General features: G+C 46.8%; 1 protein-coding gene across 1 annotated transcript in view; it reads left to right on the top strand.

Annotated features, from left to right (window-relative positions):
- The window catches only part of ASTN1 (astrotactin 1), a 300,205-nt gene extending 278,200 nt beyond the window's left edge, over positions 1–22,005 (top strand). Inside the window, exons 22-23 of the mRNA XM_010954895.3 lie at positions 9,198–9,381; positions 12,417–22,005. Of these exons, the coding sequence (XP_010953197.2) occupies positions 9,198–9,381; positions 12,417–12,654 (422 nt within the window). The 3' untranslated portion in view covers positions 12,655–22,005. The remainder of the gene's footprint in view (positions 1–9,197; positions 9,382–12,416) is intronic.

Raw genomic sequence — 22,005 nt, 5'->3', positions numbered from 1 at the left:
TAATGGATTGCCATTCCTCTTGTGACAAAGATCAAAATATGTAACGGGCATCTTAGAACCTAAGTGGAGTGTCCCTTGCCCAGTTCTCCAGCCCCATCTTGCCACTCTCCCATCAATCGCTGTATTTCCTGAAGCCTCACTGCCTTTCTCAGTTAGTCCATCACACCTTTTCCATTTCCTACGCAGAGCCTTTGTACATGTTGGTCTCACTGTCTCAAGTGCTCTCCAGCCCCGTCCTTTTCACTGATTAACTCCTCTCAGCCTGCAGATCTCAGAGCAAGAGTCCCTGCCTCATTACAGAAGGGGTCACGGGCCATTGCTAGATGCCCTTACAGGTCCATGTTCCTTTTCTTCATGATATGTATCTCCATCTGTTAACTATAATCATGTGTTCAGTGCCTGTCTACCTCATTAGTGAGTTCCATGAGAGCAGGGTTCTGATCTCTTTTTGCCCACAATTCTGTCCCTAACACTTAGAAAGCAGCACGGAGACCAACTGGTTATGGGAAAACTTAGACTCTGGAGCCAGACCACTCAGGGTCAAATGTCTGCTTTCCCATCTAACTACTTGACCTTCAGCAGGTTGTTTCTCCCCATGCCTCAGTTTACTTTTCTGTAAAATGGACAGAGGAAATAAAATGGTAGGTAAGTTTCTAGTGAGAATTAAATGAGTGAACTTATGTAAAGTATTTTTTTCATTGTCACTTTTTTTTCCTCTGTGAGCTACCATAAGATCTTGTGTATATTTCCCTGTGCTATACAGTATAATCTTGTTTATCTATTCTACATTTTTGAAATCCCAGTCTATCTCTTCCCACCCCTCACCCCCTTGGCAACCACAAGTTTGTATTCTATGTCTATGAGTCTATTTCTGTTTTGTATTTATGCTTTGTTTTTCTTTCTTTTTTTTTAGATTCCACATATGAGCGATCTCATATGGTATTTTTCTTTCTCTTTCTGGCTTACTTCACTTAGAATGACATTCTTCAAGAGCATTCATGTTGCTGCAAATGGCGTTATGTTGTCGATTTTTATGGCTGAATAGTATTCCATTGTATAAATATACCACTTCTTCTTTATCCAGTCATCTGTTGATGGACATTTAGGCTGTTTCCATGTCTTGGCTATTGTAAATAGTGCTGCTATGAACATTGGGGTGCAGGTGTCACCCTGAAGTAGGGTTCCTTCTGGATATATGCCCAGGAGTGGGATTCCTGGGTCATATGGTAAGTATATTCCTAGTCTTTGAGGAATCTCCATACTGTTTTCCACAGTGGCTGCACCAAACTGCATTCCCACCAGCAGTGAAGGAGGGTTCCCTTTTCTCCACAGCCTCTCCAGCATTTGTCATTTGTGGACTTTTGAATGATGGCCATTCTGACTGGTGTGAGGTGATACCTCATTGTAGTTTTGATTTGCATTTCTCTGATAATTAGTGATATTGAGCATTTTTTCATGTGTCTATTGATCATTTGTATGTCTTCCTTGGAGAACTGCTTGTTTAGATCTTCTGCCCATTTTTGGATTGGGTTGTTTATTTTTTTCTTATTGAGTCTTATGAGCTGCTTATATATTCTGGAGATCAAGCCTTTGTTGGTTTCATTTGCAAAAATTTCCTCCCATTCCATAGGTTGTCTTTTTGTTTTCCTTATGGTTTCCTTTGCTGTGCAGAAGCCTGTAAGTTTCATTAGGTCCCATTTGTTTATTCTTGCTTTTATTTCTTCTAGGAGAACATTTTTGAGATGTATGTCAGATAATGTTTTGCCTATATTTTCCTCTAGGAGGTTTATTGTACTTGTCTTATGTTTAAGTCTTTGATCCATTTTGAGTTGATTTTTGTGTATGGTGTAAGGGAGTGTTCTAGATTCATTGATTTACATGCTGCTGTCCAGTTTCCCCAACACCATTTGCTGAAGAGACTGTCTTTATTCCATTGTATATTCTTGCTTCCTTTGTCGAAGATTAGTTGACCAAAAGTTTGTGAGTTCATTTCTGGGCTCTCTATTCTGTTTCGTTGGTCTATATGTCTGTTTTAGTACCAATACTATGCTGTCTTGATGACTGTAGCTCTGTAGTATTGTCTGAAGTCTGGGAGAGTTATTCCTCCAGCCTCTTTCTTTTTCTTCAGTAATGCTTTGGCAATTCTAGGTCTTTGATGGTTCCATATAAATTTTATTATGATTTGTTCTAGTTCTGTGAAATATGTCCTGGGTAATTTGATAGGGATTGCATTAAATCTGTAGATTGCTTTGGGCAGTGTGACCATTTTAACAATATTGATTCTTCCAATCCAAGAGCATGGGATATCATTTTATTTACTTTTTCAAAAAAACAGCTTTTGGTTTGATTGATTTTTTTTCTATGGTCTTTTTAACGTGTATTTTATTTATTTCCTCCCTAATCTTTGTAATTTCCTTCCTTCTGCTGCCTTTTGGGGTTTTTTGTTCTTCTTTTTCTAGTTCATTCAGCTGGTGGGTTGTAAAGTATTTTTTTAAGTGCCATAGTAAGTGTTGGGTAAACGTTAGGGAGTACACATTCAGGGGCTGTGTCGGTCATGGTCAACTTGATACAGCTGGAGTCAGGAGCCATAAAGAAGGTGATCTGCGGGCTACCAGCAAATCAGCATGGCCACAACAGTTCTCTTATTGAAACTTGTACGCCCTAAACTTCCAGAATCAGTCATTGTCTCTGTTAATATCATTAACCATGCGTGGAGTTTGTTCTTGAGTAGGAACTCAGTAAGTATTTATTAAATGACTAGAATATTGCCCGCATTTTATACGTGCAGACATTGAGATTCGGAGTAGATAAAGTAAGCTGACCAGGGCCGCAAAGCTAGCATCTTCCAGAACCCGCACTCAGACTCATCATTTGGCGTCAATGCCCATTCTGCTTGCAGTGTTAAACTAGACATTTTACAGGGTTATTTGTGTAAAAGACTGAAAATTTTTCTTTGTCTTTCAATACTGATGAAGAAAAGACGTACGTGAAAAAATAGTGTTCAAGTTAGGTACCAGAAAAGCTCCCCCTTCGGGACTGTTGGTGTCCACTGAGGCGTAACAGTCGAACGGAGACCTTTAAGTAGAAGACAGAGGTGCTTTTGTCTGGACTCTGAGCGCTGCCGGGCTCGTAGGGTATGGACTGAATGACTTCTGATGGTCCCTGAAATCCCTTGATGATGAAAGCAGAATGTGGGGTTGAAAACCCCTAGAGGAGAGACTGGAGAGGACCCACAGCACCCTTAGTTCATCATCTGTTGATTTTCTACAAGCCAGAGAGGAACAGGTGATGAGAAGGTGCCCCAGCCAGTTCTGTTTTGGAGAATTTGCTGACGTCCTTGCCGGCAGCCACAGCAGGCACCTCGGACTTGCTTGCTGAACAGGCAGCAGGCTGGTTGGCCGTCGGGTGGTGAGAAGCAGGTAGGAGGGACGTCGCGTAAAGCTGCCTGCAGGAATAGATGGATCGAAGTGACCCGGGGATAAAGTGGCCAACGCAGGATAATCTGCCTGGGAGAGACCACTTCCCTGCTTCTCTGTGGGGCTTCTTTGCGTTTATTCTAGTCCCCAGAGCATAGCAACATGTGCTTCTTCCTTCTGACCCTGTGTGCCCCCTGGCAAAGAAGGGTTTCTGAAATCCCAGCAGACCCGCTGGGAGCTCGAGAGGCAATTTAATGCTGAGAGAATGAAATTAACATTCCCAGGGCCTGCTCTCCTCTAGTCGGAAAGGAGTCCCATGCGGGGCAGATGCGGAGATTAATGAGTTAGACTAATTGAGGGCATCCTTGCAAATTAATACGGACCTGGCACTTACACCAAGAAAGCATACGTTTCGCCTCCTTCAAACCCAGATGGCGATCGGAAATACAACTCACTTGGGTTGAGTTTAAACCTAGTAACAAATGGGAATTACCTTTTGAGTGACCCAGAGCATGACCTCAGCTCCTAATTATCTAGCAGGAAGCCAGACTTTATTTCTTATATGAACATTTTCCCAAGCGAGATGCTCTCTATGTAGAATTTTGCCATCTCGTGACAGTAAGGCCACTGTGCAAGTAAGTTTCTACCGCTGTTTTATTGAAGCCATCCTCTCCCAGCAGGAAAGGCTGAATGAAGTTAGCAGTCAGATCAGCCCGATCCCCAGGTCCAGGCACAGCCTTCCCAGAGTTCTTCATGTAACTTCACTAAGCGAAGGCTGGTTCTCATCCATCTTTTCTCCAACCTCCATCCTCCTTTCCTGATGCCAAACATAAATACTGTCCTTTTCTTCATTTTCTTTGTTCACGGCCATTTGTTAATTATGCCACCGCCCTGACATTAGATGCTAAAGAAACAGAAAGAATTAGGCTCAGAATTTGTTTACAAGAATTTTATAATTAGATTTCACAAGTTTATCAAATCAGACAACTTATTTTAAGCCCTCACTAAACACCTGAACTGGGCATTAGTGGGGGCAAAACCCCCAGCCTCAGGGAGCTTATATTGAAGCAGGGATGTCAAACAAACAAAAAAGCAAAATAAGTAATATTTCAGATAGTGACCTATGTTATGGAGACATATAAGCAAGGACATGATATGGGAAGGACAGAAGGAAGAACTTTAACTCGAGTGCATTGGGAACAAGGCGAAGGAGGAAGACACTCTGCAATTTGGACAGTGCTAAGAATGCCAAGATGTGACGCCAGGTGGGAGTCATTGTCCTCAAGTTTTCATGTGGAATTCTGTGGTCAGTTACTTCAGTGCGGACAGACAGTGGTTTCAGGTAGCTCCCCCAGAATACTGACAGTGATGACTTAGGACCTCCCTTCAGGGGACTCTGTCATAACAGCCAAGGAAGGTACAGATGCTTCCTAGGATTCTTATTTCGTAGGAAAAAGAGCAATTACTGCTGGGGGATGAGAAAGCTCACTTCTGCTCCTGGAGTCACTCCTCTCATTTAAATAAGACTATTTAATGGCATTGGGAAAAGCATGATCCAGTAGGGAACCAGGACCAATAATTAAAAAATAATAATATCTACTATTGTCCAACTCTCTCCTCCCTCACCTTATTCCAAACACCATGGCTTATCTGCTGTTTTCAAATCTGCTGTCTGCCGTAGCTGGGGAGTCTGTGCCAGCATTTCTTCTCCTCTGTGTGCTCTGCCCCAGGTATCCCCCCACTGCTCACTCTCTCCCCTCCTCCATGTCTTGGCTTGAATGTTCTCTTTCCAGTTGAGACCCACCCCCTATTTAAAATCGCAGTGCCCCATCCAGCAATACCAATCTTCCTTCTCCTGTGCTATTTTTTTCCCACTTTCGAAAACACTTACCTATTATGCTTATTGCTTAACTGAATGTCTCCTACGACCAGACCGTGTCACAGGGTCAGGAATTTTGTCAGTTTCTCTCTGCTGTAGCCCAAGTACCTAGAAAGATGTCAAGCACACAGTAAGCACTCAGTACAAATTTTATTGAATAAATGAATGAATGAATGAATGTATGCTCACTTTGTCCAGACACTGGGCTAAAGAAAGGCTTTACATTCAACATCACTTTTTTCTTACAATAAATCTTGGAAGGTAGGTATTATTATCATCATTGAACAGACAAAGAAACTAAAACCCAGAGAGGTTAAGTAACTTGTCCAAGGCCACACAGCTAGTGTAATGGAACCCAGCTCCACTTGACGCCATGGTGCCTGTCCTTACCATAGCTTTGGGTCTGAGGACTTCAGTCCCAGCCCCGTTCATTTACTCTGCTCCCCAGGAGATCTTTCTAATAACTCGGTTCCCTTTTTCGTGATGAGGCTGTGTATATAGACACCTCACCACCTCTTCGCCTGCATTTTAACTATTCCTGAATCGCATGCAGACCAAGAAAGGGAAGACAGATACCTATTTTGGATAGCTCAAGACTGCTGTGAAGCGGAAAGCTGGGTAAAATGATGACTGAAAAAAACCTGCTAATCTTTAACATTCTTTGAGTTAGTGAATTCTTGAGATACTATGAAAGCTAATGAAATAATACCCATAAATTCCCTCAGTGAGCTAGGAGGAGCCAGAAATACTCAGGCTCCGGGAGCCTGGCATATAGATCTTTCTGAACGTAGCATCCCATTTAGCAATGTAGGCTTTCCAAGCACACCCTGGAGTTAGATTATCTTGGTTTTAGGAGATTTACAGTGGAACCTGGGCCTATCCCACCTGGTCCCAGGCACAAAGGCTGCTGCTAATGGGAAGCACCAGCCTTCTCTTGCTGGACATTACTGCTGCCTTATGAGAGCAGCAAATATGCCAGAAAATGCCTTCCCAGTCATCACTGTTCCTCAGCGGACTGTCACAACCGGGGCCTGAGGCCTGGGAACCTATTTCCCATCACCAGAAATAAGAACAGATGGACATCCATCAGAGGGTGGGAGAAGGAGCCCCAAACCTCCCCATCTGGGCTCCAGTCTCATGACCCACACTTTTCCTCCGTGGGTCATTCTCCTCTTAGTACACAGTCCCTACCTCCCGCTGACCACAGCACAGCTCTTAGAACAGTCCTTCTGCTTCTTTCCATCTCAAGTCCAGAAGAGACAGACACTGGGCATACCTACAAGGCCTCTCCCTTACTTGGCATCTGTGGACCAGCCAGGGCCATGTCCTCCCCTGGAAATAGTCACCAGAATCACATCCCCCAAGACTCTGCCTCCTGTATCTCAAATTGGTTAAACACTACCATCCCCTGAGCATCGATGCAAAAGAGCAATGAAGGTGGATATAGTTTTAAATCTTGACTCCAGCCTGCAACGACTCTCTGACCTTGGACGGGTAACCTGGCCTCTCGTGAAAGTCCCCGTTTGTGGGACAAGGACGTCCACACCCATTGTGCAGTGGTGATGTGAGGATGTGAATGCACGTATGTAAAGTTCCTGGCAATCAACAGCCTGCTGATAAATAACTGGAGATACCAAAGATCTTTATATTCCGAATCACTGTCCACTTTATCTCTTGACCCTGCTTTAATAACCTGAGAATTCTAACATCCTGAAAGTCTAAATGGATTTCTGGACTGAAATCATTTTTCATGCAGCTAAAGATGCTGACTACAAGAGTTTAATTGCTAACAGGTCGGTATAACCTGATCTGAAGATAGATCACTGGAAACCCTCACCCAAGGAAGACTCAAATGACTCCCAAAGTCATGAATTTCACTCATTAAGCCAACAATTTTTGATCAACTATATTGGCTCTGTGCTCACCACTCAGGACACTGAGGAAGTAAGATCTGGCTCCTGTCCTCGTGGGCAACGGGCAAGACAGAAAAAGAAGGGAATTATCACAATGTTTGGGCAGAGTGGAGGTAGAAATTTTATTCACTCCAACCCAGGAAACTGCTGCAATGATGTGTCATTACCAGCAGCCTTGAGTTCACTTGGAATGGTGACAAGGAATCAGCGCCTTTAGGCTAACAGCGGGTCCAAGTGGGCAAAGTCTGGCTTAGAAGCCAGTAGACTTCAGTTTCTTCAGCCCCAGAGTTAACACTGGATCTGAGACAAAGCACGGCTCTCCAGTTCCCAGCTGCTTAGGAAGGAAATGTGGTCAGTTCTCCTTGCTGACAGGTTTGATGAGAAGACATTTACGGATAAGGTGGTGAGAGCTCAATAGGGGAAAATGCCAAGGCCACACCAATTCATCACCACTTTGCCACATTCACCAAGTTCAGTCCTGGCAACGTCTTGGAGGCAGAAATACAAGAGAGAGAAATTAAACCAAAAGGTGACTCACTTGGACCTGCACTGGATTGAATGTCTATGTTGCCATGTTCCTGGAGAGCAGGTCCTTGTCCCATCACAGAAAGAATTCAGAGACGAGAGATGGAGGTCAAACACGTAGAGTGGGGATTTATTAAGCAATAGTACGCTCTCAAGGGGAGAGCGGCGGACTGTAGCGTCACTGAGTTTCTTTGGCAAGCTGGCTAATATGGGGTCATATAAGAACGAATGGGTGGAATGCTCATTGAAGAGGGAGGGGTTTGGGGTCATAGTCCTTGATTTCATCCCAGGGCCACCTTCCCAAGGGGAGGAGGGATTTTTGTCCTTATTTAATCTTGATCAGAAGTGTTACGGCGTCACTGCATGATGGCACTTCTTATCTGCAAGGCTCATTTTATTGCAGTGAGGGCGTAATGAGAAAAAGGTTACATTCTGATGCCAGAGATTCCTGACTTTTCCCACCTTCCTTTGTCTGCCTCCAGGACATTTATTCCAAAATGTGTGGTTTCTTATCAATCCGGAGGTCCCTGCTTTTCTTTGTCTGCCCAAGGACCCCCGTTGTTCACAAGACGTATGGTTTCCTGCCGTTTGGCTCATGCCCCACTTTCTCTGCTCATGTCCAGCTCTCTGCCTGCTCTAACAACCACAGACCTGCCACTTCATACCTGTCTGGGTGGCCCTAGCAAAGGACCTGCGTCCCTGCTGACAAGGGACCAGGTTGCCTTTGGCACTGAGGCCGCTCCTGGTCTTCACGTTGCTCAAGGCAGTGCCTCACTTCGTCCCTGAGCCAAATGCTGTTCCCTCACGTCCAGGGCTTCCCCACTGCTTTTGCAGGACCCACTTTGTATCTAGGAGTGCAGGGGCTTTAATGCCTCATGGGGGCAAACGTGAAGAGTCCCCATGGAGCAGTCCTGCATGGGAGCAGGTGACAGAGTCTTCTTCCATTCCCCCCCCCGGATGGACCCCTGGGGATCCAGTAGTTTCGTGCATCCTCTCCTGCAAAACATAGCCATCGGCTCCTTAGTGCACTTTCTTGTATGTGCTCTGCCTCCTTTCTTGCCTCATTTCTCTCCATCCTCTTCCTACTTCCCTGGGACTGCATTTTCCAATAAAGTATCAATCTATGAGCTTTTGCCTGCGGCTCTGTATTTTTAGGAAACATGGGTAAAGACAAAGAATATTGTCCCTGAAATTGGCCTTAGAGAGATTCTCTTTGAAGGCTTTCATTATATAGAAGAGAAAACTGAAACCTGATGGGGCAGGAATAAAATGAATTACTCAAACCACTTTCTCCAGGCTCTAGGTAGGTCCAGAATTCTTTAAATAATTCCACATACCCGCACACACACTCATATGGATGTATATAAATACACACATATACATGCATATACACACATATGTGTCTATATTTATAATTATTGATATATACATATATAACCTTACTTATTTTCCTTTTCTCCTCAGAAATCGCAGACAAGATCTACAACCTCTTCAATGGCTATACCAGCGGGAAGGAACAGCAGACCGCCTACAACACCCTTCTGGACCTGGGCTCCCCGACGCTGCATCGGGTCCTCTACCACTATAATCAACACTATGAGAGTTTTGGAGAATTCACCTGGCGGTGCGAGGATGAATTAGGCCCCAGGTAATCGATAAACTTGTCTCTTTTAAAGACCTCAGCTCTTTGAAATTCTGTTCCTCTCCCACTACAATTCTGCATCCGTGAATTTGCAGACAGCCTAGGTGCACTTACGTGCTTGGAGAAGAAAGTCCTGTGTTTTAAGATGGCTCAGTTCATGCAGATTAGTTATGGATAAGCTATATTTAAGTAGTCAAGTCCTGCCTTTCTTACTTTTGAAGAAAGGAGAGAATTTAGGATTATCTTCCTGAAATAAAATGATTTTATGTGTAAGGTCCTGAAGAATCTATAGGCATTCCATAAATTATTTCCTATAAAGGTTGGTAGGCCAACAGATCCTATGGCTGTGGAAGGACACAGAGAGAAACAGATACGGGACTTTTCATTTGTTCTGTCTCAATTTTGGTAAAAAGGAAACCCTGGGTTAGAAAGTAGGTGTATATGAACAAATATCCTCCCTGCTCCAAATCTTATCATCACTCCTGCCCTCACTATTACTCCTGCCTAATATCCCCTCTCCCCACCTCTCCTCCCAAGTCCCTCTGTCTGCCTGCTCCCCTCCCCCTCCCTCCCTCCTTCCTTCTGACATTAGTTGAGGCCATATATACAGTTCTCTGTCAAAGTGCATGAATGTCACAATTGGAATAGCACCAACATTGCCGATATCGTGTTGATTTCCAAGGGAATCTGGATCGCTTTAAAAATTTCCCTCTTGTAACTCAAGAGTCAGAAAGGCAGCTGGTTAATGAAAAGGGGGAGTGAGGGAACATGTGGATCTCACTGTGAAGTGAGGCCTGCTGCTGGCTTGGTGATCTCTTCTCAAAACTCTCTTCCCAGGAGACTCTTTCATGTATAATACTGGTTTGTCAAGACTATATATTGGGGGTGGGGGGTGTGCAGAATTTGTAGTTTCATTAGCTTGTGGAAAATAAAGTTTCACTTTTCAGTGTCGTGGACCTCGGGGAGAACCACAGGAAACAACCAGTCCCCTGCCTTGAGATACAGCAGCCCACTTTGGGGTGAGCCGTGAGACTGAACAGGAAAGTCAGTGGGGTGTGTGCATGTGTCCTGTAAGGAAGCAGAAAGGATCCCCTCGGTTCAGTTAAACCCAGTTCCACTAGCATTCATGGAGGCTTCCAGATGGAGTTGAGGGTTGAAATACTTTGAGGACCCTGTTGGTTGCACTGCTCTTAAGAAACAAGAAGACCACAGGTTCTGAGATGGTCAAGGGCAGGTCTAAATTCATTATTAGTTTTTTAGAAAGTGAGCAATGAAAATAGCCACAAAAACCCTACCTACTAGTTAAACCCATTTGTTTGAAAGTATGGCGAAGGTGCACCTTTATCCATTTCTTCAAGGTGATGCAGACACGGCCCTTCACTCTTCCTTCTCTCCCCTTCCTCCACCTCCCAAGAATGTGTCAGTAACTAATGACACGCGGCAGGACAGATTAAGAGGAGGGCCACCAAAGTCCCTGTGGATGACCATTTTTGGAAAGCTGGCTTGGCCAAATGGCAGAGGCTGACGGGCAGGGGAGAGACAATGCGGAAGCTGTTTAGCTGGCAGAGTGTGTGTTTGATTTTCTCTGACCCACCACTGACGTTGGAGAGAATGTGACCAGCCCTCTGATGACCTCACACCCTCGGGGCCCCTGAATTTTGCTGCTGCAGCGCAACACCTTGCCTCCAGCGCCACCTCTGCCCGTCTCTCGCTTGCCCTCCTAAGAATGCGGTGAGCTCAGCCCTTGTGATGCTTCTCGCCTGGCTGGAAGAAAATGAATGAAATGAATCTGCTTATTGTTCTTGAAAGCTCATTGTAAACGCGGGGCAGAAACTTCCAGTTTCTGGAAAGAATTGCTGATTGAACTAGAAAAGAGCTGCTTCCGCACCTGTAAAGTTGGCCTCGCAGTCGATAAATACTGCAAGGGATGCTGCTCACGGAGCTTTCCAGAAGAGATTTCACAGCCTCACCTGGGCTTGTTGGAACAAGAGACTATCCCTTCATGGGTTTCTGATCACTTAGGTTTTTTGAAGAAGGAACAACACAGCTGAGTGAGGGACACCTTTCCCCCCACTTATCCTAAGTGTTCAGAGTCAAAGCCATAAGGGCTGAGAACTGGCCATCCGGTGGTCCCCGCTCCTGTTAACAGAAGTAGATGCCAAGAAGAAGTCCGAACCCCAGTGAGCCAGATGGTGGTGACAGCCCAGCCCGCTTCCCCAGGCTGTACCCAGGGGTCTCACACTTTATTCTTGGCCCCGTGGGATCACTCCTTTCCAGTGAGTGTGAACTCGGGGAGACCTTGCCCACCTTGGCCGCTTTTGCTCTCGGATCTGCAACAGCTCAGGCTCCCTGTCATCACCTCCTGGATGAGGGCTCGATGGCCCTGGCCTCCTGACTTTCCAGAGGAGACAGCAGAACAGAGCGTGAGCTCACCTGCAGGTTAATTAGGTGATGTGTGCCACTGCGAGTCTGCATTTTCCCAAAGAATGACCCTGGGTCAGTGTGCACTGAGGGCATTTCTGCCCTTATTACAGTATAATCACCTCCAGACAGGCATAATTAGTTACATCTGAGATCCCCTGAACTGCAATTTATCGGCTGCTTCTACTCAGTTCAGAAATAGCCTTGAAAAGGGAAATAGCCAGTCAAACATATTATTTGTCATTTAATGGTGATAAATTACTGGCTTTAAAGTGAATTGATTTGTCTTTGGAAACTGACAACTATGATTTTAAAAGGGCATTAATTCCCACTAAAATATGAGTCGTTTTCTCTTCTTTATTTGTCCACAGTGCGTTTTGCTTCTCTGTTTTGCTTTGATGCCCCGCTTTGCTCATCCATCCTGATTAATTATTTCATTCATTCATTCGTTCATTGGCTTGACATATATTTATAGAGGGCCTCCTGATCTAACTGCCAACTCTGGGACAGGAAGCAAAACAGACCCGGCTCGGCCCTCTTGAGGCTGAGAGTCTCACGCTGTGGACCCTTCCTGCCTTCTGCTCTGTGTAACCTAAGCGTCCTCCGTGCTTGCCCCACAGGAAGGCCGGCCTCATCCTTTCGCAGCTCGGGGATCTCAGCAGCTGGTGCAACGGACTCCTGCAGGAGCCCAGGATCAGCCTGCGACGCAGCTCCCTCAGGTACCTGGGCTGCCGCTACAGTGAGATCAAGCCCTACGGGCTTGACTGGTCAGAGCTCAGCCGGGACCTCAGGAAGACGTGCGAGGAGCAGACCCTGAGTGTCCCCTACAACGATTACGGGGACAGCAAAGACACCTAGCGCCGCGGCGCGGCCGGAGCGCAGCTGCCCGGAGGAAGCCGGAGCGAGGAAGGGAGCCAGCGCGCCTGGGTCGGTGTGTGGCTTTTTAATATTTTTTAATGGAACATTTAAACCTCCGCAGGCAACATCTCGAGCAGGGAGGACGTGACCCTTGCTCCCTGCAGACCTTCTTCGGTAGGACGCCCTCAGCTGCGTGGTCAGTGAGCCTGCTAGCCAGGGCTTCCCGCGTTTCTCTTTAGGGGGGTATTTTCGGGCTTGTTTATTTTTTGGTTAATTTGTTTCGTTCATTCTCGTCCGAGAGGTTCATCAAGACGCTCAAGAGTTCTGTCATGCGTCCCCGAAAAGGGCGGGTGCGCCTGGGCTCACGGAATTCCCGCGTCGCCTACGCCTATGGCGGGGCACAGACGCGGCTAGGAAGCTGCGGGGCGGCCTCGGGCCCCGCCTCCGGCTTCCTCCTGCGGGAGCAGCTCACACCGGGAGCCCCGGCTCTGCCCACAGAGAACGACAAGAAAATCAGGAAGGCGGCTCCTGGGTGGGTCCCGTGGTGTCTCCCCAAGGCCTCTGACTGCTGTCTTCACACCCCAGAGGAGAACCAGCCCCGTTACGCACCCCAGCAGGCCCCCTGAAGTTCGAGGTCCTGCAACTCAGTCTCCCTGGGCAAGATCGCCGACCTCTCCTCTGAACATTCTGATCTTTAAGAGGCAACAAAATGCTACCTGTCAGATGCACCCGCAGAGACCTCGACCTGGGAGTCTAACTGGCAGCCCACATTCTAGGAAAGAAGTGTAGTTTATTGTTTAAAAAAAAAAAAAAAAAACTCCTGTGCCTCCAGGGTGAACTTCTGCAGACCCCCAGTGCACATCACACCGCTTCCCCTGGACCGATGAGTCTTGGCTGATGCCTGCTCTGGTCAGGAGGGCTTGGCACCTCCACCTCAGCGTTCTGGTGAGCTGAAGTTACTGCCGACCAGAAAAAAGCCCTGTCCGTTTGCCCCTTGCCGAATTTGCTTAATTATGTTGCTGGTTTGGCAGATCATTCATCTCGCCTCCCATCTGGTTGCTGGGAGCGGCGGAGAGCCTGGGCAGGCGAGCTCGGTGACCGCAGGTAAGGGCCCGGCCGTTGTGTCTGCCCCACTCCCCGAGCAACAGCATGGGCGTGAGTGGGGGCCCAGCTGGCAGGAAACCCTGCCCTTCAGAAACGGCTCTGTGCGGCCCTGCGGACCCGTGACGGCCCTAACCGCCCCTAAACACCCCCGCGGCCTGAACGCTCGCTGTCAGCCCCTCTGCCTTTGACCAGGGCTCCTCGTTTGGGAACACGACAGAAGGGTCAGGAAGGAGATGCAGAATCTGTAGGGCCAGTCATTGAGCCATACCGATTTTTTCCTAAACAGTAGTAATGACAGAACTCGTTTACTGAGTACTTCCTGGGTGCCAGGTGCGCTCTGAGCGCTCTAGGTATCGCTGAATTCTCGCAGTGCCACCCCTGCCCCTTCCAGGGAGGTGCTCTTCTTGGCTCCATTTCAGGGATAAGGAAACTGAGGCAGAGAGAGGTTATGCAACTTGCGTCCCCTCCCCCACTCTCATTTCTTACCCCCCTGAGCTACCATATGAAATCAGGCTGTCGGATTCCCCCACCCCCACCCCAAGCACGGGATTTTAACCCCTCGCCACCCTCAGCACTGCTTTCAGCATTGCCGGGACACGCAGCTCCTCCTTGCCCCGGCCTCCGCGGGGTAGACACGCCCACCGGGCACCCCAGCTCTGCAGCGACAGCGCCCTTAGGGACCAGGGGGTCTGGGGCCTTCCCCGCGGTGCCCGCGAGCGAAGCACAGGCTGATCTCACACCCCTCCCTGCGTCTTTCCGCAGAAAGACGGAGAAGTTTTTATCGCATTCTGGTATGTACCCCCCAGAGGTCCCCCCAGTTCCAGGGAAAAGTTCCCAGAAAACTCCGAGACCACCTGTGGTCAACACAAGGCCTCAGGTAAACTGCCTCAAAGGGCAAGTGTCTGATCTTGACCATGACCAGAGAGGAAGGGTCCCAACCAATGGGGCGGAGCCTGCGAGGAGCTGGTTTGGCTGCTGCTGCTGCTTCGCTGTCCCTTATTTATGTCCCCACAGAAAACGTGGAGGAGTCTGAGGACACCCAGGTCAGGGACCCCCTGCCCTGTCCCCTCCCTCTGTGTTATCCAATAAAGGAGGCCCTGGCTTTCCCTCCCTCCTTCTGCCTCCCCCACAACTCTCCCAGGTCCCTCCACCTCCTCTCAGCCACCTCATCTCCTTCTGCTTCTCCTGTGACCCTTCCTGCTCAGCCTCTTCCTTCCCGTGACTCCCCTCCTCCTCCAGTGTCCCCTCTGCCCTCCACACACACACTGCATGTGCGCATACGCGTCCACACCACCCACACCACACAGCATACACACATACCGCACACAGTCACATGCACACTACACACACACTACAGTGTACGCACACACACACTATGCACACACGCATCCAGACTACACACACACTACACAGCATACACACACACTATACACACATGCGTCCACACTACACACACACTACAGATTACACTATTTACACATGACACAAACACAAACTGTAGGCCCACACAGTGTACACACCGTACACACATGCACACAGTATACACACACCACACACAGCCACAGATGTACACACAACACATATACACAGTCCACACACCTATACACACACACCACACGCTACACATGGACAACACACTATACAGACAATGCATACACTGCACACATTCTATATACAAGGTGTATACACACCCACTGCACAGAGTATACACACACACTATACAAACACGACAGACTCACACATTGTATACACAAACGACACACACACTCTATACACACACATACACACTGTACACACAACCCCATCTACTTTCAAGTTTAAAGTGAGACCAACCTGAATGGAGCAGGAAAGAGTGTTGGGACCCTCTGAGGGTTTCCCTGGAGGATGTTTGCCCTGGGGAGACACACTTCACCACACCCTGAGGACACTGCCCGCAGTTTGATTGGAGGAACCCTTTCTAGTTAGAAAGGGTGATTGACAAGACCAGTATTAAACCTCAACTTTCCAAGCTGCCAAACAGGTCTTACACGCACCAGCCCTCTCCCAGTGCTGGGCCCCCGGGAGACCGCTGGTGCTCCCTCCTGAATGTGCGTGACCCGCTGTGACCGCGCTGGACCTTTCACTGAGCGTGTGTTCGTTTCTCATGGAGTTTGGTCCGTTCATTACTTTTAGTTAATCACATTTCTTGATATTTGGAAATGTTCTATTAAAAAACTGAGTGTGAAAAAAAACCCCTTTACTACTATAGAAGGAAGAGAGAGGACAGTGTGTGACCAACTTCGGGTATAACAGTCTTGTTTAAAAGGGAATCACTGTATGATTATAAAAAATGGAATAATCAACTGAGTAATAAACAAAGCCGTTAGTAAGTGTCGGGTGTGTGGATGTTACCTGTGTCCTTTAATCATCGGCCTGGTCTGACTGGACCCACGGGGAATTGTCAGAACTCTAAACGTTATACTTTAGATTCTGCATCCATAGGCCTTGATGTCCTAAGTCAAAAAAAAGAGTTAAATACTTCACAGCAAATTACAAGCTGCTTGCTATGTAACTAGAGAGTCTCATCTTTTTTTTCTGCCATCATCTCCAAATAATTAGCCAACGGAATGTATTCACTGCACGTCTGCTGCATTTGACACCAGGCCTGGTGCAGAGGGTATGCTGGCGATAAGTTTGTTCTCCATCGCGGAGGGTGGCATTTTATGGGGAAAGTTAGACTTTGAACCCATCATTACAAGGGTGAGGAGAACCACGACAGAGGACAGAGGCATACAGGATGCTGTGGGAGTTGCTGAAATCTACACGCTGGGCATCTAAGAATAATGTTGCAAAAGGCCTGGCCTGACACGTTCTTATCTTGCCTTCTGTAGAGGCATCTGGGAGGGGCTGGCTATTATGTACGGTTTCATGGTGAGTAGCTCCACACTCCATCTTTCGTCGCCTTCTCTACTGTGTGACTTTCAATAGATGTGATCTGTGCTGCCACCAACGCATGTGATTCCCTTTAAATTCTTCAGTAACCAGATATTAAGTGCCTGGGCACCAGGCGGCTCTCTTGAAAAGTGACAGCAAGAATCCTGGTCTTTGTGCAAACAGGAACTATTTAAAGAAGATGAAGACTGGCGGTTTTAAAAGATGCTCATAAATTCTCCCACCCTCCTCCCGTCTAGATGTGTGTTCTGCTGCCTCTCCCCTTGAATCTGAGCAGGTTTATGACTGTTCTGACCAGTAGATTCTAATAGAAGTAAAGCTATGTTACTTCCAAGCCTGAGTCAAGAAAAGGCCTTGAGGCTTCTGTCTTTTTCTCTGTAACTTTTGCTTTTGGAGCAGAAATCTGAGGCCAACATACGGGGCTCACCATGCTGGGGGGGTCACGTGTAAGCCTCAGGGCCACCGCCCCAGCTGAGCCCACCTTCTGGACATCCCTGCTAAGGCACCCGACACATGAATGAAGCTGTCTCGGACCCTCAAGACCAGTCCCTCTGCCAGCTGTGTACGACCCAGCAGCCTCCATTAATGTCACCTGGAAGAGAAGAGTCAGCCTGCCAAGTGCCGCCTAAATCCCTCACCCTGAAAATTACGCAGCCTAATAAAATGGTTATTGTTTTAAGCCATGAAGAGGGTCGGTCTGCTAAGTAAAAGGGACCTGAGTTGGGGCCAGTGGTGTCCAGTCCATCCCCCAGTGATGGAACACCTAAGTAGTTCCCTGGGCGGGAATTCACCACGAACAAGAGAGGAAATTTTACCCAGGCTGCGCTACATACACACAGCGTCCCTCTCGCCACGGAGGTGAGTCTCAGCTCTAACAGGAGAACAGAAAGAAGGGCGGGCACTTCATCCCAATGGCTCTGGGAGACTGAACCTCAGGAACTTAGTGGGAACCCTGGGAGGGGGGACAGTTGTTCCAGGGCCAGGCGGATAAAGAAAGAGAAGAGAGAAGACAGTTTGGGACAAAGAAGAAAAATTAGAAGGGAAGGTTTCTTCTAATCATTTTGTTTTTCTGTCCCTTTGCCTCTGGAACTTCCCGGACGTGAATGTGCGCATCCCGCGCTTGAGGTGTGCTGGACGCCGCACACTAGCTTTGAACTGCGGGCTGGTCCTCCGTCGTCACGGCAACTCTGTGAACCGGGTACTGTGAGGAGAGGGGAAGCAGAGGCTCAGAGGCTTAAGGTCACCCGCCCCAGTTCACAGCAAAGCTGAAGTGCCGGCGTTTCGACCAAGGGCTGGTGGCTGGAGCCATTACAACACAGCCTCCACCGTGAATGAGCTTCCCGGGAACAGAAAACTCCCGCTGAGATTTTTACAAATCACTGGCTGGTTATCCCATGTCAGACCATCAAAGGAAATGTGGCTGCCTCTGTGCAGACCTACCACCGTCATCAGGAAAACAACTTGGTGCATAGCTTGTTCGCTTGTGTGTTTGGCTTGGCTTGGGGTTTGTCTGTCTTGGTTTTTTGTTTGTCACATGAGGATAATGTGGAGCCAAGGGACTGTGACCCCAGCTTTGTAGGTCCGATGTAGCCTGATAATGGGCTGTAATGGTCCTTTTGCCCTGTACTGTGTGTTCTGCATGCATCCGTGGAGGACCCCCGATCCTGGAGTGGACACTTGGAGCGCAAAAGCCTCCTGCCCTTCAGAACAGCACGGCTTGATATGCTGACCCAGGACCAAGCCCTGATTTTGAGGACTTCCTGCCTCCCAACCCCGTTTCTGTCAGCAACTCCTGATTTATTGTTCTTCAACTGAACCAGCTTAGCGTCAGTTGAAACCTCAGCGTCATACAGCGTAACTGACAATTTCTTTGGATGCGTGTGGGGCTCCAGGATGTGGCTTACGTCTGCACTATTCCAAAGTGAGGGGAAAAGCCCTCTGTGTGCCAGGACCTTGCAGGGTGTGCTGTCATTGAATTGAGTCCTGTAGGGAGGGGCAGATTTTGCTATCTTGCTTCTTCACCAAAACTGCCTTTTCTTAGAGTTTATGAAGTCTGTTCACCTGGTCTACGAATTAATGTAATAGATTTCTTACTACCCATCCCAGTAGGAAAACCTCAGCCATACTCTGTATTTAATAATTAGGAGCAACTTCCTTTGTTCAGAAGGATCCAAATGTCAAGTGACCCTGAGGCTGTCACTGCCCAATGAGTTATACAGTGTTCTGTGACCTACTGACTTAGACATGAACCGTCTCCTGCCATGTCCTTGCGATGTCCCAGGACCTAACACCCTGTAGATAAGACGAGGTTGGACTTGCCTTAACTGCCATCTTGTCTTAGTGACTGCTGAGTATGATTTGGTAACACACTTACTCCTCAAAACCAACTGCCTCTTTGTCTTCGGACCCACTCCCGAACCTTCTGTGGCTCTACTCTGTGTCACAGAGAGCTGACCCTTGTCAGCTGCATTTTCCAGACACCCTCGTCAACAGACTTCGAGCCCGGCAGGACAATGGCAGGCACTTACAGAAGACTGGAGGACCGGGAGCGGGAGGAAGCTGGTGTATGTCTTCCTCTCTCTGATTGGATGATGTCTTTAGCATCTTCTTTGTGTATTTCTTCCTCTCTCTGATTGGATGACGTCTTTAGCATATTCTTTGTGATTCTGGCTACCCATCTGGCCTCAGAACTCCAGGACATTCCCACCATGCTCTTAGCTCCCTTTAGGCGGCTCCAGCTCCTGAGTTTCAGTTCGAGAATCTTACCTCCTCAAAGCAGGAGCTTCTGCTGTCGCCAAACTTTGGATTGACCCACATTTTTTACCTGCCCTTTCTGTTACTCCAAAGCCTTTCTAATTGGTTCCCCATTTTGAATTTTCGCTATTGAATGATCTAAGATGTCCTCTGCTTTCCTAGCTGGCTCTTAACTCATACATACTTCAAACTAAAAGTTGTTGCGTATCATCTGGCATAAGAATTTTATAACCCTTTAGGGCCTGAATGACAATCTGGAAGATGAATTTTGATGCCAAAAGTAAAGAAATTTCCATAAACTCTAAGATTGAGCACAAGGATGGCAAATAGGTTTTCGCCTGAGTGCTAAATTTGATCACGTGTAGTGGCTGCCTGTGACCTGAGGATGGACCTGTATCTGGCTGGAAAGAGTGGTGAGATGTGTGATAAATGCCTAGCATGGATGTGGAAATGGTGAACAGCCGGATGTGTGCCATGCATTTGTCTTCCCCTAATTTATATGAAAAAGAATAGATACCAACACCTAAAATCAGGACCATCCAAGAAAATCACTTATATATGCATCAAAATATAATATTATGTCATATAACTTATGACATACACAAAAGTGAATATAGGTTCATGGTTCACTGATAATGGAAATAGAGTGAGAAAAAAAACACATTTCTGAGATCTCTGGCCCTGTTACTCCATCATCACTTTCACAGCACTTTATGCTTTCTGAACTGTCATTTTTCATTTTGGAATCTGTATTTTAAGATAGTCTTACTGGCGTTAATTTGGTATCTTAGTGGCATAAAATGAAGGATTTCAAAGTCTCCATCTGTTTCTGCCACTTGAACAGCATGTCAGTGAAGATCCAGTCATGATTTCAACAGAGAGAATTTAATATAGGGACTTGGTTAAAAGATACTGAGGGATCAAAGGGCAAAAATATTTGATACACTGAGATAACACTTAGGTGCTGATAACTGCAGGAAGCAGCCACCACTAGGAGAACAAAAGGAGGAAACAGAAAGGAGGTTTCCTCAAGGAGAGGCCATTTGCCTGGTGCTGGAACTTCTTTTCGGAACATAAAAAAGCCGGTTCTTCAAGTGCACAGAGATGACAGAGACTAGAACGAACTGCTGCCACCGCGGCGATGAAGAACCAGGAGCAGGATGATGCTGACGTGAACAGCAAGCAAACCAGAAGGAACCAGTCCTTTCTCCCTACTTTCTTCCAACTGCCCTCTAGTGGCCCCTATTGACAAAACCTAACATGGAATGGACTGTCCAAAAGGAGCTGAAGTCTGCAGTGTTCCAACGGCAGCATCACAAAGTAGAGGACAAAAGGGTGGGTTTGAGCTGAGAGACTGTAGTTTCACCAACACAACCATCCTGAAGATTAAATGAGACAGTGCTTTTGGAAGCACTCAGCACAATGTCTGGAACATGCATTTGAAAAGACACCTGCACCCCAGTGTTCACAGCAGCATCATTTACAATAGCCAAGACATGGAAACAACCTAAATTGTCCATCGACAGATGACTGGATAAAGATGTGATATATTTATACAATGGAATACTACTCAGCCATAAAAAAACAATGAAATAACACCATTTGCTGCAACATGGATGGACCCAGAGATTATTATACTAAGTGAAGTAAGTCAGACAGAGAAAGATAAATAGCATATGTCACTTATATGTGGAATGAAAAAAAAGAATATAAATTCTATTAACAAACCAAAATAGACTCAACAGGCACAGAAAACAAATTATGGTTACCAAAGGGGAAAAACTGGGGAGCAATAAATTAGGGGTCGGGATGAACAGACACACACTACTACATATAAAATAGATAAACTAAAAGGACCTACTGTGTAGCACAGGGAATGTACTCAGTTCAATCAACTGTATTCAACAGGAAGTGCTCAGCAACACTGGTGCTCCCTGGCCCTCTTTACTGTTCTTCAACACTGAAATGGAGTCACACGTGCCTCCGATATTATCCTTTCCCAATTGATTTCTCTTGACGACATTGTAGGGTTGCAAGAAAACATGCTTCAAGTTCATACTATGCGTTCTTTTTCTTCCTGTGGGATTTTTTTTTGAGATAGCATTGGTTTATAACATTATGTAAGTTTCATGTGTATAACATTCTATTTCAACTTCTGTGCACAATATCATGTGCTATCTTTGAACTTTCTCTAAGAGGTTTTACCATTTTATGTGATTTTTTTTGGTTGTTGCTGAAGACGCTGTTGTTTTGCTAGCAAGTAACATGTATCGTTGCTTATTATGTGCCAGGTACCATCTAACCACTGTCACGTGGCTTCTCTTGTCTAATTCCCCCAACAAGCCGAGGGACAGACACTGTTAATAGCTACGTTTTACAGATGAGGCAACTCAGAAAGCTTAAGTAACCTTCCCGAAGCCATAAAGCAGGGAAGTGTGGGAGCCAGAGTGCATGCTTTTAACCACTCTGCAAAGCTGCTCTATGTCCCCCTGGGACTTGGAACCTATATGAGGGCAATGTGATGACTGAGCTGAACTAACAGTAAACTTTGACTGAACACAA

Source organism: Camelus bactrianus, chromosome 21 (genome assembly GCF_048773025.1).
Source record: "Camelus bactrianus isolate YW-2024 breed Bactrian camel chromosome 21, ASM4877302v1, whole genome shotgun sequence".
Taxonomy (NCBI): Eukaryota; Metazoa; Chordata; class Mammalia; order Artiodactyla; family Camelidae; genus Camelus; species Camelus bactrianus.
This window is presented reverse-complemented; position numbering and strand designations above follow the sequence as displayed.